The following is a 17,407-nucleotide window of genomic DNA, read 5'->3' as shown; positions in this document are numbered from 1 at the left end:
CTGAAAATAAAGGAACAAGTTGAGTACTAACAGGTGGTACTAACATAATGAAAGTAAGGATTGCCATATCAGTCTCTGAACTTATCTTCTTTTTTGTGTGGGTGCCTTGCATGGGGAAAAAAGAGAGGGCGTTTTATATTGACACATGATATCATCCAGTAGAAATTCCAACAGTCAGGATCTTTTATATATTAAACAGCACAGCAGAAACACATGTCATTCCCAAACCTTTGTGAGTAAAATGAAAATTTAGCAAAACCATACCCATGGTGGGTGATGCTAATACATATTTTTCCAAAATTTGGCATGTTAGATAGATAAAGTAAGATTATGAAGAAATTGAATAAAATAATTAACACTAGTAATAGCATTACATAATTTAATTTTTCTTGACACATTCATAACCAGACAACTTTGAACCTAATAAACAAACAAAATGTTATTTTCAAATATTCCATCATTACAAAAATGGATGAATAATCAGACCTCAGAGGAAAATCAGTAAACAACCTTGAGAACATTACACATTCATAAGTACAGGTTGTAGGAAATTCACAGCCTTCATTTTTTACCCATTAAATCAATAGGTCTGTGATAGTTAATCAGAATCACAATAGTATTTATATGTGTGTGTGTGTGTGTGTGTGTGTGTGTGTGTGTGGTGTGATGGCGGGTATGTTGAGAGGTGAGGGGAAATTGGACAAGTTGATTCTGAAGAGTCAAGTGGTGCACAAGAACGATTTATTTTAAAAGACAATAATGATAGCAAAATGTACTTTAAAGCTAGAATACTTAAATAGCATGATATTGTTATAGGAACAGACAAGTAGATCATTGAAACACATTGATGATGTAAGCAGTCCCAGTGTTTACGTGTGTGTGCATGTTTGTTAAAGGAGACATTTCAAAATAGTGGTAAAGAGTGGTTTGTTTAGTGTTTAGAACAATTGGCCATTCACTTTAAAAAGTTAGATTCCTTTTTCTCGATATAAACCAAAATAAATCCCAGTTAATTATGAAATTAAACCTAAAAACATACCAAAAAGTATTGAGAAAATATGTGAAAAGTTTCTCTGTTAACTTTGGAAAGTAAGTGCTTGTCCCAGCATGACAAAGCCAAATGTCCTAAGAGAGTAGATTGATAGATTTGTTTATATATATTAAAAACCTTTCAGAGCAATAACCACACCATGAAAGAGTTGCAAGATAAATGCTAAAGGCATTTTGCAACGTGATCCTTGGGTGAAGAACCACTCTTTGGTGTTTGGAATCTTAATATCATAGAACTTTTTTGGAAAAGCGAATGACTTCACCCATAAACTATATCTGTTTATGCCTAAGATGATCTGAGATGGAAAATGATGATATAAGCAGTAAAGATAGGTGTGTTCTTTCAAAACATTTAGTCAGTCCTTGTGAGGAGATTGAGGATTATCTCTGAAGTTTGCAATCGCTAACGGGAAGAAGCAGCTTTGACTTTAAATGTGGTATTCCGTTGAGAATGTCTAGGTTTGTTCTACTTCACTCCTCACCCACAAGCTTTCTGTGTTCTTGATAGCATACCAGAGCAAATGACAATTCAGTCACCTTAACAAAAGAGATGATATATGTGCATGTGTGTCTGACTTTCAATTACAAACGGGAATTTTTTTCTGGTAAGAGTTTTCCAAGCTAAGTTAAAGAAAGTACAGTTTTTTTGTTTGTTTGTTTTTGTTTTTGTCTAAATGTTTTCTTTTGGGTTTCTTGTTCTTTCTTTTCTCTCTCACATCTGGGCCTCTCTTTCTGCTCCTGCTAGGTGATACCATTTTGGGCTGTTAAAGGCTTCATGTTAACTTATAATTAAAAACTTGAATTCCAGGATCTCTGCTTCTGTCTTTTGATGGCAAATCATTAAATTTATTCAAGTCGCAAAATTCTCTGATACTACTTAAACTTTCTGTGATTGTAAGCACTTTGAGAATGGAATGTCCTCAAGCTCAATTAGTTTGTTTGTTAGTTGATTATCACAATGACTCCCAGAACTGATTAAGTCCGAGAAATTTTTAAAAAGGTCATTTAGGTAGATGAGTAGGGCTGTACCGGTAGTCGGTAGACCTTTTCAATATCTGAGATGCAGGCTTCTTGTACATCTTCTAAATATTGTATTAATTAGTGAGAGTGGGCAACTAGAAACCCTACTGAGTTTTAGGTTATCTGTCCATTCAAAATTGGACAAAAAGCTGAATTATTTAGCAGAGGCTCAAGCTCACTTATTCCATGTCCTGAACAAACTCCTTTGCCTTTGAAAAGTTCATTCACTTGATAGTATATTCCTGTGGATGTCCAGGTTGGACAAGACAATACATGGGTGTATTAGGGTTCTCCAGAGAAACAGGACCAATGGGATGCGTAGATATATAGACAGAGATTTATTTTAAGGAATTGGTTTGTGTGATTATAAAGGCTGGAAAGTCCAAATCTGCAGTGTGGGCCAGCAGGCAAAGACCTAGCAGAGTCCATGGTGCCGATGAAGTCCAAACGCAGTCTGCCGGAGGATTCCCCCTTGCTCAGGAAGACCTGTCTTTCTGTTCTGTTTTCTGATTGGATGAGGCCCAGTCACATTGTGGAGGGCAATCTGTTTTATTCAGAGTTCACAAATGTAAATGGTAATCTCATCCAAAAACACTTTCCCAGTGGACACAAAAGTAACCATCACAATGAAGTAGTGAATTTACCTACAGGCTATCAGGCCTTGACTTACCAAAGTGCCAGTTTCTTCTTTGGGCTTCAAAGAACTATGCAGACCTGCTTAGGAAGGCCCCCAAGAACTCTTTGGTAGGATCCATGTAAGAATATAATTGTACATAAAACATATTCAGAGCTACTGGATAGAAGTAGGGCTTTAGAAAATAATAGTGTTCAGAGATGATACTAGACCATACGGATAAGACATAAAACATGATTAAATGTCAAGAATTCAGCATTCATTCTAAGAGTTAGTGAGATCTCCCTGTAGAAACTGCAAGGATACATTGGGGAGATTTGGGGACCCTCCCTGAAGATCAGGAAGCATCTTGATAAGCTAACTTCAGACAGGTTATAATCTTGATTTGGAAATTTAATGAGCTAGTCAATAAGCATGGTCATAGACTTATTAAACTAATGGTTGTGGTGTATCAAGTAACGCCTACCATGTTGACCCCACTGTAAATTAAGAAAACAGTTGAAGGAATTAAGAAAACAGCCCCATTTACGGTAGGACCAAGAAGAATAAAATACTTAGGAATAAATTTAACCAAGGAGATAAAAGACCTGCCCACTGAATGCTGTAAGACACTGATGAAAGAAATTGAAAAAGACAAAAATAAATGGAAATATATTCCATACTCACAGATTGGAAGAATTAGTATTGTTAAAATGTCCATATTACCCAAAGCCATCTACAGGTTCAGTGCAATCCCTGTCAAAATGCTGATGGCATTTTTCACAGAAATAGGAAAAAAAAATCCCTAAAATTCACTGAAACCATATTGAATCTATTGGATCTCTAATAGCCAAAACAATCTTAAGAAAGAACAAAACTTGGAGGCATCACAATTCCTGATTTGTCTATATTACAAAGCTATAGTAATCAAAACAGTTTGGTACTGGCATAAAAACAGACATATAGAACAGAATAGAGAGCCCAGAAATAAACCCACACATATATGGTTAATTGATTTATGACAGAGAAGCCATGCAATAGGGAAAGGGTAGTCTCTTCAATAAATGGTGATGGGAACACTGGACTGTCACATGAAAAAGAATGAAGCTGGTCTTCTATTGTACACCGTGTACAAAAACCAACTCAAAATGGATTAAAGATTTGAATGTAAGACCCCAAACCATAAAACTCCTAGAAGAAAACATATGGGGTAAGCACATTGACATTGGTCTTGGTGATGAATTTTTGGACTTGACACCAGAAGTAAAAATAAACAAATTAGACTACATCAAATATAAAGACTTCTGCACAGCAAAGGAAACCAATGAAATGAAAAGACAACCTCTGGAATAGTAGAACATATTTACAAATCATATATCTGATAATGGATTAATATCCAAAACATATAAAGAACTCACAACTCAATAGCAAAAAGATAAACAATCTGATTAGAAAATGGGCAGAAGAACTGAATAGACATTTTTCCAGAGGACATACTGATGGACAACAGGTACATTAAAAGGTGCTCAACATCACTAATCCGCAGAGAAATGTAAATCAAAACCACAATGAGATATCACCTCACATCTATTAGAATGGTCATCAGAAGGACAGGAGATAACAAGTTGTGAGGATGTGGAGAAAAGGGAACCCTTGTGTGCTATTCGTGGGAATGTAAGTTGGTGCAGCCACTGTGGAAAACAGTGTGGAGTTATCTCAAAAAATTAAAAATAAAACTACCATATGATCTAGCAATGCCACTTCTGGGTATTTATTCAGAGGAAAAGAAATCTGGATCTTGAAGAGATATCTGCACTCCTGTGTTGATTGCAGCAGCACTTTTTACAATAGCCAAGATGTGGAAACAACCTAAATGTCCACCAGTGGATGAATGGATAACGATGTGTGTGTGTGTGTGTGTGTGTATACATATATATGTGTGTGTGTGTACACACACACATACATGTTATATATATACATATATATATTGTATATCACTTATATGTGGAATCTAAAAAAGCCAAACTCATAGAAACAGAGACAAGAATGGTGGTAGCGAGGACCAGGAGAGTGAGGGAAAAAAGGAGATGTTGAGATTTCCCTGGTGGCGCAGTGGTTAAGAATCCGCCTGCCAATGCAGGGGACGTGGGTTCGAGCCCTGGTCCGGGAAGATCCCACATGCCATGAAGCAACTAAGCCTGTGCGCCACAACTACTGAGCCTGTGCTCTGGAGCCCACGAGCCGCAACTATTGAGCCCACGCACCTAGAGCCTGTGCTCTGCAACAAGAGAAGCCACTGCGATGAGAAGCCTGTGCACCACAATGAAGGGTAGCCACTGCTTACCACAACTAGAGAAAGCCTGCGCGCAGCAATGAAGACCCAACGCAGCCAAAAATAAAATAAATAAATGTATTAGATGTTGGTCAAAGAGTATAAACTTCTAGTTATAAGATGAGTAAGTTCTGGGGATCTAATGTAGAGCATGGTGATTATAGTTAATAATACTGTGTCATATACTCAAAAGTTGTTAGGAGAGTAGATCTTAAATGTTCTTGCCACGGAAAAGAAATGGTACTTTTGTGGTGTGATGGAGGTGTATTAGCTAAGCTGTGATGGTAATCATTTTGCAATATATAAATGTACCAAATCAACACTCTGTGCACCCTAAATTTACAGTGTTATATGTCAAATATACCTCAACAAAGCTGGGAAAAATAGTCAAGTCAGACAAAGCAAATAGGGAGCCCCAAGTGGGGGACTGAATTACGGGTTGTTACATCTTCATCCAAAACTTTGTATAAGTTATTTGGGATAAACTGATCATCAGACATTTCTTTAGGCCTATAATGTAAATTAATTTCAATATCCTAGGTAACACAGATGAAAGAGTACAAAGTTCTCTAATTTGAGTTTTTGTTGAAGATTTATACTGTCACACGCTAATGATGTGCTGACCTTAGTAGTTTGGTTTTGAGCATCTAATGTCGCTATTATCACAAAGAATTTTATAAAATGTGTTCTGTTTCTAGTGCTTTAAATATTCAAACCTATTTTAAAGTCATGATTCAATGAAATACTTTTCAATCCAAATGACTCAAACTTAGTTTAAAACAATCTTATTCCAAGATTGGGATAGAATAATATTTTCATGATCTTACAAGAATAGTAATGATTTTGTATAGTGAATCTCTTATCAGTTTTTAGGGGATTCATTTGGAATTCCCTACTTCTACTATAATAAGTTAAGGATTTCCTAATGTTTGGTGTATTTTCCTTTGGGGAACATAGCTTAGTTATTTTTTATTGTCCTCCTTTTGTTGTATAGTGGTAAAAATTAATATCTTTCAAATTTATTCTATGATTTTTTTTGTTATTGAACTCAAGTTATTTTAAAGATTATGTTGGCAGTAATGTCTGTTTTTAAAATAAGAACTGTTTTATTAGATATAGCAAAACTATTCTGGATTAATTACTACGTGCAATTTTTATTCTAAAACATCATGCTGTCAGAAAAGTTTTAAGAATAGCCTAAGGAACTCCAGTATACCCTTCTCCCACATTCTCAAATTGTTAATATTTTGCCACATTTGATATGTAATTTTCTTCCATCCCCCCCTTTCCCCTCCCTGTAATTTTTCTTCCTTTCCTTCCTACTATATAAGTTTATCCAGAATTGAGATAAATTGTAGACGTAACTCCCCTTTATCTGTAAATCTTTAGTGTGTGTACTAGATCATATGGTAGTTTTATCTTTAATAAGAACAAAGACATTTTCTTATGTAATCATGTTTAGTTACCAAAGCCATGAAATTAACATTGACTTAACAGTGTTGTACTACCCGTTGTCTCAGTTAGTGTCCTTCATGGTGTGCAGATGTGAATGAATGAACGAATACATAAGAAACAAATCCTTTGGATCACACCTGGCATCTAGTTGTCATGCCTCTTTAGTCGTTTTTAATCTGGAACATTTCTTCAGTTTACCTTTGTTTCTCTTTTCTTTCTTTCTTTTTTTTTTTTTTTTTTTGCGGTACGCGGGCCCCTCACTGTTGTAGCCTCTCCCGTTGCGGAGCACAGGCTCCGGACGCGCAGGCTCAGTGGCCATGGCTCACGGGCCCACCCGCTTCACGGCATGTGGGATCTTCCCAGACCGGGGCACGAACCCGTGTCCCCTGCATCGGCAGGGGGACTCTCAACCACTGCGCCACCAGGGAAGCCCTCCTTCTCATTTTTGAAGAGCAAATTACTTTGAGAATGTCCCTCAATTTGGGTTTGTGTGACATTTCTTTGATTGAGTAAGGATTTTTCTGGCTTCACATTACAGATTAACAACTGTACAAAACCTGTTTTTTTTTTTCCCTCAGAATTTGTAGCATCAAGCAAAACATTTTAAAATTCTTTAAATGTTATTTATTTTACGTCTACTGTTTAAATCAGAAAAGAGCACAATAAAGCCAGATGTGACATTTTAACTTTGCTAATAAGAATAATTAAAATATCAACACAAATATCATGCATAAACATTCATCTCACATATGGGATAAATTAAAATATGTAGCTTAAAGCAACTGGAGGGTTAATCCTTTATGCAAAGAAATAAACACGATAACTTCTCTTTAAAAAAATCCTCCTCTTGATTAAAACCGTAACTGGTTGTTATCAATTGTCTGCTCTACCTGCATACTATTTAATCTCGAGATATAGAATAAGTGTATTTTCTCTTTAACTTGTATGAAAACGGGTGTTAAGTGTGAGAATATGACGGCATAATTGCTTTTTAAGATCCATCATAAGGTTTTCCTTCCTAGCCCGTCATCCCCATCCCAGCACTCATCTCTGCCCAACGATTATGTTTTGGCCATGTAATATAATCAACTTTTACTTCCTTGTTACCCATTTTGCAGATTAACTGCAGACTTAGAGTGGCCTATGGGCCAGCTGTCTCCCCTTAGCAGTGGGGGCTTGTTTGGAGAGGCAGGAAAACTGGGCTTTAGTGCTGATCATTTGTGGCTGTTTTTCTGTCTCGCTGCAGATACGTGTATATCTTTTCTGCTGTTCTGAGGATAGCGGGAAAGTAAACAGCTTTCATACTGCCCATGCAGTAGGTTCCCTGCTTCTAATATGCTTAGCAAAAATACCCTGTTTTTCTGGATATTAGAAGGCAAAAATGCCAATGGAGTAATGGCCAAGGGAAAACATGACAGGTTGCACTGATAGAAAATCACTTGGGGTACATACATGTCTGTACATGAGGGACATAATGTGCACTTGAGTGACATTCATGTCCAAATGGCTTGAGGAGCAAGTTAAAGGGAAACAAAATATTCATCATGTTTCCTTAGAAAGAACTTGACTCAAGAAACGGTTGAGATAGTACAGAATCTGGATGGAGTAACAATCGAAGGTGATAGAAAATTAGCTTCTCCTTTATATCAGAATGAAGAGATCCCCATACTAGTAAGATTTTGGGAGAATTCTCTATAAAGTAGCCTTAAAAATGGTTTTTAAAGAGCAGATTTTTTAAAACATTTTGCTGCCAGAGAATTAAGTTCTCAAAGTTGGAATTAATTTCAGTCTTATGTCAAGAGCCAAATAGATTGATAATGCAATATCAAAGGAAAAGTACAATCTATCACTTAAATGTTTTTAATGATAATAATGACTTAAGACTTGATAAGAAAGCTGAAAAAGAATATTATTCCCGTCTGCAGTTTTCATAAGAAATGAAACTTTCCCATGGAGAACACAGTCTCCTTTAAGACAGGTTCAGAGCAGGGCACGTCAGGAAGTGACTCGAACTTGATTAAAATTTCTCTTCATATATTCAGTCAGCTCCTTATCTTGATTTTTCAAGTAGAAGAAAAATGAGAATTTTAAGCCTTTGTAAAATGTTATGGAAATGTCAAAATCAGTAAACGTTAAAAAGCCAAACGATATAAATCAGTAAGTGACAATTGAGAACCTTCCAGATTTGAGGCAAATAAACGTACTGAATGATCAGATCTAAATGTGCCCAGTTAAGGACTATCTTTGGTTTCCGTGTCTTTTCAAGTGCAACTTTCCCAGGAATATAAATACTGATTCTGATTCACAGAGTGAATTTTATCTTTCAGTTACTTCTGAATTTAAAGTAGGAGGGGCTGTGGTGTGTTTTGATACTATTTTGTATTTCAAACATCAGAAACAGATTTTATATTGAAGTAGCTGTATTCGTTCACACAAGGTCTTTATTTACTACTCTTGAATTGTTTTGAACCATATGGATGAAAATAAAATTTTAAGAGCAAAACAAGTATATAAAGATAGTATAGTAAATATGATGTCAATAGTAAGTATGTCATAGTAAATGTGATGCATAGTAAATATGATGTTAATGTTTTGATGTGAGTATCTAATGTTTATTTCTCCCAAATCCATTGATTTTATTTGAGCTGTAATTCTCTAGGAATATTCTAAGTGTAAAAAGGCTTTTATAATGGGCAGGTATAGGCTTTATTTTGATTTTGATACTGAAATGTATTTACTTTGTATAGTTAACATACTATCCCTCTGTATCTTTTCAAGTTGTTCTTTCTGTAATATTCTTTATTATATATATAGTTTTCCTGTTTTTAACATATTAATGATTTTTTTAAAAACACCTTGTCCTGATAACTATGAGGCTATCTTTTGAGATGGCACAAAGAATGTTAACAATGAATATTAGTAAATTAGGAACTTTAAAAAATCATGTTATTATGGATTTGGAGATTTAAAAATAACATATCTTTTGTATTATGATAATCTTTTTTAAAAGTCTCTTACTGATACACTCTATACTTCCAAAAATTATTGCATCTAATTGAGATATCTGAGATTGCATGTTAAATCTCCAAATTATTATTAAAAATTATTTTATCATTATTATGTTAATTTTGGTAATTATTAGAAAATTTTTAAAAATGTGTTCAGAGACAAAGAAAAAAACTGAAGTCTACCTACATTTCCATTGCTCTGCAATAGGCTTTCATGTGTGTAATTGAACATTCTTTAAAAGTGCTATCTTTAAAGGATGCGTTATATTCCAGCCTAATTATGTACCATTAGATGTTGAACCATTAGATGTTGAACCGTTCTTCAAGTGTAATTTGATACTTCCAGCTTGAATGAATAGGTGGGTGCTGGAGAAATATTCCAAAATTACAGAAAGAGAAGGAGGAAAAGTTGTAGGACTAGATGAGGCATTTAGTTGTGATTCAAAGAGCTTGTGCCACATGTCTGTTATGTGACATAAAATGAAATGCTGAATTTGATAAAGAACTCTGGCCTTATCTATTTGGAGATGGCCAGTGTAGAGCTGGGGTCCCTAAAGAGGATTACAGAAGGCGGATGGCTTCCTCTTCCGGTGTCCGACATTTTTATATGTCATCTCACTGCCTTTCATCAGGTTATACTTGAAGCATTCATTTCCTCCCTGCTGTTTTAGGGGAGCTGAGCAAAAGTCCGTGTATCTCAAATGTGTCGGGTTCTGCAACAGTCTCCTTATGCACTCGATGGCTACAATTACGAAGTCAAAGCTGGCATGTACAACTCTTTAATTCAACAATATTGCTTGAATAACACCCCCAGCTGCAGATGTATCATACAGTACTGTGGAAAAAAATTTCTCTAATGTTGTTTATCTCTACTTTGTCTCACAGATGTCGAAGGTTAAAACTCTCTAGTGACTCTCTGAAAATGAATACCGTTTTTTCTGCTGACTTTGTATCATCAGGATTTGTTACTGTTTGTGAATAAAAGGATGCACCCTTAGTGAACATTAAACTATTAATAACATTGAAAATTCTAGTGAAAAACAAAGGGACAAATGAGTTATATTTATTTATTTTGATTTCCTGCTGTTACTGTTTTTCTCCTGTGGTTTAGAATATATAAAGAGATTTTTTAAAAACCCACAAAAAACAAAAAAACAAACCAAAACTCTGAGTCTGCGTGACTTTAGTCCTTCTGCTACATTTTTTTCCCTATATTTCTCAGAATCTGGTTTAGGTTTGTTTCAGTATTGAAACAAGTACCGCATAAAAATATTAGCAGCTGGTTCCAGGAATCATCTGGAGGGGATGCAGATGCACTGTTATCATGGATCTTGTTGTGGAACTTTGGTGGAGATACTGTGCCTGTTATGAGTAAAGAACTGCTCGTTAGCAGCCCTTAAAAATAACAGAAAGAAACATTGGAATATAACGCGCAATTTTGTTTCCTGTTAGAAAGCAGAAGATGAGGATACTGTTCTCACACCTGATGGCACCAGGGAATTTCTGACGTTTGAAGTTCCGCTGAATGATTCAGGATCTGCTGGTCTTGGCGTCAGTGTCAAAGGTAACCGGTCAAAGGAGAACCACGCAGATTTGGGAATCTTCGTCAAGTCCATTATTAATGGAGGAGCAGCATCTAAAGTAAGCAAATGTCAACATTATCAAGCTTATGCTCATTCACAAAAATGTTTAATTACAGCCCTATTCTCATTTTGGAAACATGGAAGCAGTAAGGGCGAATTCTTTCCTCTACCCTCTTAGATCCTGTTTCTGTGACCTGTGAATTAAACTGATAAAAGACAGGTTAACAGGAGAAAATGTTTACAAATTTGATTGATGGGGGCTCCACAGGAAAAGTGAAAACCTAAAGAAGCAGTTAGACTTGGAAGCTTATATACCATTTTAGCAAATGCTGATAAATTGTGGAGTAGGGATTAGACAAAGAAAGAGGGTTCGGACTTCCAGGTGTGGTAAATAGTGGGATGGTAAATGTATGAAGGAAACCGATGGTAGAAAAGGCTTATTTTGTAGGCTCATCTCAGTGCACCTCTGTCTCTGGTGGTGAGGGTCATTCTCCCCTTCCAGGTTTTGGAGAAGAGAGGGGGCACCTTCACAAGGAGAACCTTATGCCCACATTCAGCCAGACGCAGGGAGGACAGGTCCCCCTTCCTGTGTCTGCCATTTCTCAGTTGCCTTCTGCTAAAATAATCCCCATGCCAAAGTGGCGTGTTTTGGGGTAGCGTATTCTGATACCCTGTAACACTTAAATGTTTTCTGTTTTCTTCCTAATACCCCATCCATGATCAAACAACTAGTGCAATCTCAGTGATCTCTCACTGAGAGGAATTCGTATCTTCGACTCCCCGTTTTGGGTCTCACAGAATTCACAGCCCATGGTCATTACGGTGAAATGGAGGTTATCTCTGCAAAGACTTAGCTCAGGTTCTGGCACAGAGCTAACCTACTGGGAAGGTTACTCTCTTCCCTTCCCCTCTCATCCCCTCCCATGGGTCACTTCTCCTGTTTCCCAGTCCAGAGAAAATTTCCTGGCTCTCTGTGAAGGGGCACTTCTCTGCAATTGTCTAATAGCCTGGAGCTTCTGCACGTTGTGAATAACCTCTCTGGGTGTAAATAACCTCTCTGGGTGTCTCTGGAAGCAGGAAAGTAACCACTTTGTGTCCTATGAATTAGTATGCTATTTTGGTAAACAGATTATGATAATGACTTGATTTACAAATGTATAAATGATTGAAATAGACACAGGCTGCAAGGGCCGCTTACACATTATTATGCTGGTGTTCAGTTGGGCATAATCCATTAGTATTAAAGCCCTTTTCTTTTTCTTTTTGCTTTGTTTTTATTTATTTATTTATTTATTTAACGAAAGGGAAAGCAGCTTCTTTTATCACAGACTATTTAATGGCACTTATTTTTAACCTGCCTCCTTCCCAGGATGGGAGGCTTCGGGTGAACGATCAACTGATAGCGGTGAATGGAGAATCCCTGTTGGGCAAGACAAACCAGGATGCCATGGAAACCCTCCGGAGGTCCATGTCCACCGAAGGGAACAAGCGAGGAATGATCCAGCTCATTGTGGCAAGGAGAATAACCAAAGGCACCGAGGTAAAGAATGAGAAAGACAAGGGGCATCTGAAATGGTCGTAGGACCAAGTTCTTCCCTAACATTGGGCCAAGAATGGCAGGTCCAGGGGCTTTACCTTGAAAGACTCAATTATGTTTGCTGGCTAGAGTTTATTGTACTGTCAGTGGATTGTGATTTGTTTTCTTAATTCTGTGATCAAAATATCCCTAAGTGTGCAGTAATATTTCTATTGCCACTTCAGCAGATAACACTGGGATCTCGAAGACACCTTTAGCTGGGTTCAAGAAACAGGGCCACGCCTTCCTGCTTAGAGCCCGCACTTTCTCTTCTGTTCAGCGGTGTTGAACCAGGAGGGAGAAACATTGAAGTGATTGCTTGTTCCCTTGCTTATCTAAAACGGGTGCCTCTTGTAAAGCCCCTCACAGGGGAGAGTCTGTTTCTCTTGTGACATTGTCAGAAGTGTAAGCCCCCCTTCCTACCCCCTGGCCCTCTTTCTCCTTCACTGTAGGGCTGAGTATTTTCCTCCGGAGGGGCTGCCTTTTCAGTGGTATCTCCTGCATAAAACCACAGTGGGTTCTGCACATGTGCTGCCGTCTGTAATTAGGCAATGGGTGGGAAGGTTTCCTCTCCCAAAGGGTGTGATCATCTGTCTTCCCAAATAGTAAAAACATACCAAGTAGACTTGCATAGCGGGCCATTTGAGAATGTAAAGGGAATTATATACAGATTTGTTAATTAATATTAGAACCTGAAAAAGAGTGTTTTCAAAGAATTTTTATAAAGTATGTGCCACCTCTAGGAAATAGGTGGGACCTGCTTGCTGAAAGTATAACGTTTGTCGTTTTTGTTTTTATTGATGCTCAACTCCTCACATTTTTAAATCAGCTAAGAGAAAATGATTAGCAAATGGTACAAACTGGAAAGTATATCCAAACTGCTTAGGTGTTTTTCTTAATTTTAAAATCTGTGTTTAATATATAAAGCAAGCCATCGATGATGGCTCATCCGATCCTTTAATACAATAGGATTTTGCCACATACCCTTGTGCTCAGTGGGTAGTCAATGGAGAGGTGACCAATTTTGAAAGTTTACTGACCGTAGACTTATTTTTACACTTGTTTTTATTTTCCAAATGGAGAGCGGCTTAATGCTAATTAACAAATTAGTTTCCACAACAACAAGAGAACAGTGTCACCTTAACTAAAAACCTCAGAGTGGAAAACTGTGGGAAGTAAAACATGTACTTTCTTATTATAAATATAAATGCTAATCCCTCAGGGTAGGCTACGGGATTGGCTTTCTTGAATGATAATTTTTATTGGTTTCCAAATCATTAACTGATGTTTTTTGTTTTTTTATAAATTTATTTTATTTATTTATTTATTTGGCTGTGTTGGGTCTTCGTTTCTGTGCGAGGGCTTTCTCTAGTTGCGGCGAGCGGGGGCCACTCTTCATCACGGTTTGCGGGCCTCTCATTGTCGCAGCCTCTCCCGTTGCGGAGCACAGGCTCCAGATGCACAGGCTCAGTAGTTGTGGCACGCGGGCTTAGTTGCTCCGCAGCATGTGGGATCTTCCCAGACCAGGGCTCGAACCCGTGTCCCCTGCATTGGCAGACGGATTCTCAACCACTGCGCCACCAGGGAAGCCCAACTGATGTTTTTAATGTAAGTCCTCCAAAGAGCTATGTGAAAAATTCTCCACAGTAAGTTCACAAGACACAGTGTTCTTTATTAGGTCTTTTTCAAAAATGGAATAATTTCACATACCCTAAGACTGTATTCGTGTGACAGATGTTCATTGAGCATCTACTACATTCAGAAAATAAGTTAGATCCTGGGGATAAGGTGGTGAATACAGACAGATGGAGTTCCCTCTCTGGACGTTCTCCTGGACCATAGATCATATTCATAGTCTCTTTAAAAACAAACTAAAATATCTCAAAGTTTTCCTTTAGAGAGAAACATTGAAATGTTATAGGGGGACTTAAAATGTAAGAAACGGACTGAAGGGCAGCATCCTGAATCCAGACGTGTTTTTGTCTGGCTCAGGTGGTTCCCCAAACAAACCTATACCAACCTGAAAACGTTTTGATGAAAGCACTGATTTGATCCCCTCTTGCCCTATAAAACACATGGAATTGGAATCCCACTGCAATATCTCTGTCTCATTCACTTCTGCATATGAATTTATGTGAATGAAAATGATTTAAGTAAGGGAACAGAGGCAGTAATAGACTTTAATATTCAATATTCTTTACGGTATCATTTTCATACATTGCTGGTTATTACTATTTCTTAGGATACAGTAAGCTTATAAAGCAATTATGTCAAAAAAAATCTTATCACGAGTGCTGTGCTCTCTTTGTAATACCAGCGAAAAGCCTTTTGTACTGACAGGGTTTAACTGAAGGATTCTGTGAAGACAGAAGAGCTCATTTCAGCTTCCCATAAGTCTTAAGACATGACTTTGCTGCCGTTGTACTTGTATAGTACCTTTGCAGAAACATCTCCCTGAATTACTGGAAGGGTACGTGTAAGTTATATTACCGTAAATATTGATATAAGCATAGGGTGTCTTGTCGCAGATGAACCTCAGGCCAGAATAATGTGCTGAGTTCTCTCCTCCTGGGTCCATCTGTCAGCCGTGTGGTCCGGCCTTTGACAATATCACAGAATTATATTTTACTAACTCATCTTTAAATCAAGGGTTTGCGTACTTATTTTCAAGCTAGAGAAGATGAAAATTCGCAGAAGAACATCTTTTGTGCTTTGTCACCTCTTCCCTTGCCCTCTTCTGTATGTGGGAAGTGCTGTCTGTTATCTTAGTATGTTTTCTTCAAAATTGGCAACTCTCGGCACGAAATACCATCTTCCCTTGCACTTCCCTGGTCTTTGTCCCCATACAGCACATTTGAGACATGTTCTAGAAGATGCTTCTCAATCCCTTCCACTTGACTTCCCAGGAGTCTGTGAACACTGCCTCGTTCTTGAATCCTTTCCTGCCAGCTCTCTCCGTTTTTCTCCTGCTTCTCTCTGGCCCTCTGTCTCCTTTAAGCTTGCTCTCTTCTGCCTGTTCCGTTTTTGGTTAGTATTCCTCAAGGCGTTCTCTGGGCTGTGTCTTCTTCCTCACATGCTCCCTGGGAGACCTTCATTCCTTGGTCTTCAGGTACCACTTTCCTTATGATGAATCCCATGGTCCTGCTTTCAGCTCAGGACTCTACTCTAGTTCCAGATCCCTCTGTCCAGCCACCCATGGAGATGTCCACTGGTATGTCTCTCAGGCACCTATGCTTTTTCCACCAAAACCCATTCCTCCCTCAGTTCTTCATCTACCTTGTCCTCCTTCCCCCCGAGATAGCTCCACTGTTTCTTTACTTGTAGAAGCTGGAAATCTGGGGTGGCTCTGACCTCTCAAATGCCTTTCCTATTTCTGTTGCCTCCTCCTCTGGAATCTCTCTCCTCCCTCACTCCTCTCCATCCCCCTGCCCTTACCCCATCCTCTCACCGGGCTCTCTGCTGCAGCTCCCTGAAGGACTTCTCTCTCAACCCATTTTGTCTACACGGCAGTAAGGCACATCTTCCCACAAAACAAACTGATCGTGTCACTTCCGGCCAAAATCTCTTCGGGAGCTTTCCTTCCTTTCCAGGATGGGTGCCAGTCTCCATCACGTGGCCACTAGGACGTGCACAAACCAGCCCCTGTGTCCACCAGCCTGTCCCTTACACGACCTGAAATTTCTCAGATATCTGATGCTGCCTTTCACCTCTGGATTTTCCACGTGAGTCAGTTCTGCTCCTTGTTCTAGAAAAGTCAGCCTTTAGATTTCAGTATCCTCTCTCCAAAGCCTTTCCGTAGCCCTGGGTACTCACCTTCAGGCAGCAGCTGTCACACCATCATGGTTCCTCTCTGGTTTTCTTTGGTGGGAACTGCAAATTCTGAGATGGCTGGGACCTTGTTCATCTCTCCATCACTGGGGTCCAACCCAAGGCTGACACCTAAACATGGACTGAATGATGAGGGACATAATCCCAGAGAGTCGAGCCTTTTTAGAAGAAAAAAATTAACTTAGTTACTGTTAGACACTGAAGTTCTAACAAGGCAAGGTAACAATTAATATTTTAGCAGTGATTCTGGATTTCCTTCACTTTCCTTAGCTCTAATGCTCTTACTTAAGTATTTAAAAACATTCCATAAGCAGTAATTATTTCTTTAAAAAAGAGAGAGAAAAGACATGGCTTTCCTTTGTTTTGTGCTCCTGAAGGATGGATGAACTTTTTTGGCATCTCTTCCATTGGAAAGAATACATAAAGCAGGAGGCAGAAACATTGGTATCATTGCAAAGGACAAATTTGTTGAGGACTTTGAAGGAGAACTTTGAGAAATGGGTATTGAAAGTCAACTTGTGTAGGAGAATTACGATAATTCTAAATGTTCCAAGGAAATTAGTATTTGTAGGAATTACTGCAATTTAACCTAGTTTGCAGTCACCTCATTATATCTTTGTTAGACATGATTTCATATAAAGCCTGCCTTGGTACCAATAGAGAGTAAGACCAGGTAAGTTTTCTCTTAGCCCCCATGCTGAGGAATTTAGTCACCAAGGACTACTTTTTTTTTTAAGAAGAAGAAATAAAACTTTTTATTTCCAGATAACATGATTTCTACGTAAAAAATCCTAAGGAATCTACAAGGCAATTACTTTAGAACAAGTAAGTGAATTTAGCAAGATCATAGGACAGTAGGCCAATGTACAAAATCCATTTTATTTGTATGTACTAAGAATAGACAGTTTGACAGTAAAATAAAAATCAATATCATGTACCGTA

At 38.0% G+C, this 17,407-nt stretch overlaps 1 protein-coding gene across 19 annotated transcripts in view; it reads left to right on the top strand.

Moving 5' to 3' along the window:
- PARD3 (par-3 family cell polarity regulator) overlaps positions 1-17,407 on the top strand; it is a 644,329-nt gene that overhangs the window by 379,012 nt on the left and 247,910 nt on the right. For all 19 annotated transcript variants that reach the window (XM_029237263.1, XM_029237269.1, XM_029237268.1 and 16 more), the window contains 2 exons: positions 10,931-11,119; positions 12,431-12,601. In XM_029237263.1, coding sequence (XP_029093096.1) covers positions 10,931-11,119; positions 12,431-12,601 — 360 coding nt within the window. The remainder of the gene's footprint in view (positions 1-10,930; positions 11,120-12,430; positions 12,602-17,407) is intronic.

This window comes from Monodon monoceros, unplaced genomic scaffold (genome assembly GCF_005190385.1).
Source record: "Monodon monoceros isolate NGI ecotype Baffin Bay Population unplaced genomic scaffold, NGI_Narwhal_1 Super_Scaffold_21, whole genome shotgun sequence".
Taxonomy (NCBI): domain Eukaryota; kingdom Metazoa; phylum Chordata; class Mammalia; order Artiodactyla; family Monodontidae; genus Monodon; species Monodon monoceros.
Note: the sequence above shows the minus strand (reverse complement) of the source record. Positions and strands in the feature narration are given on the sequence as shown.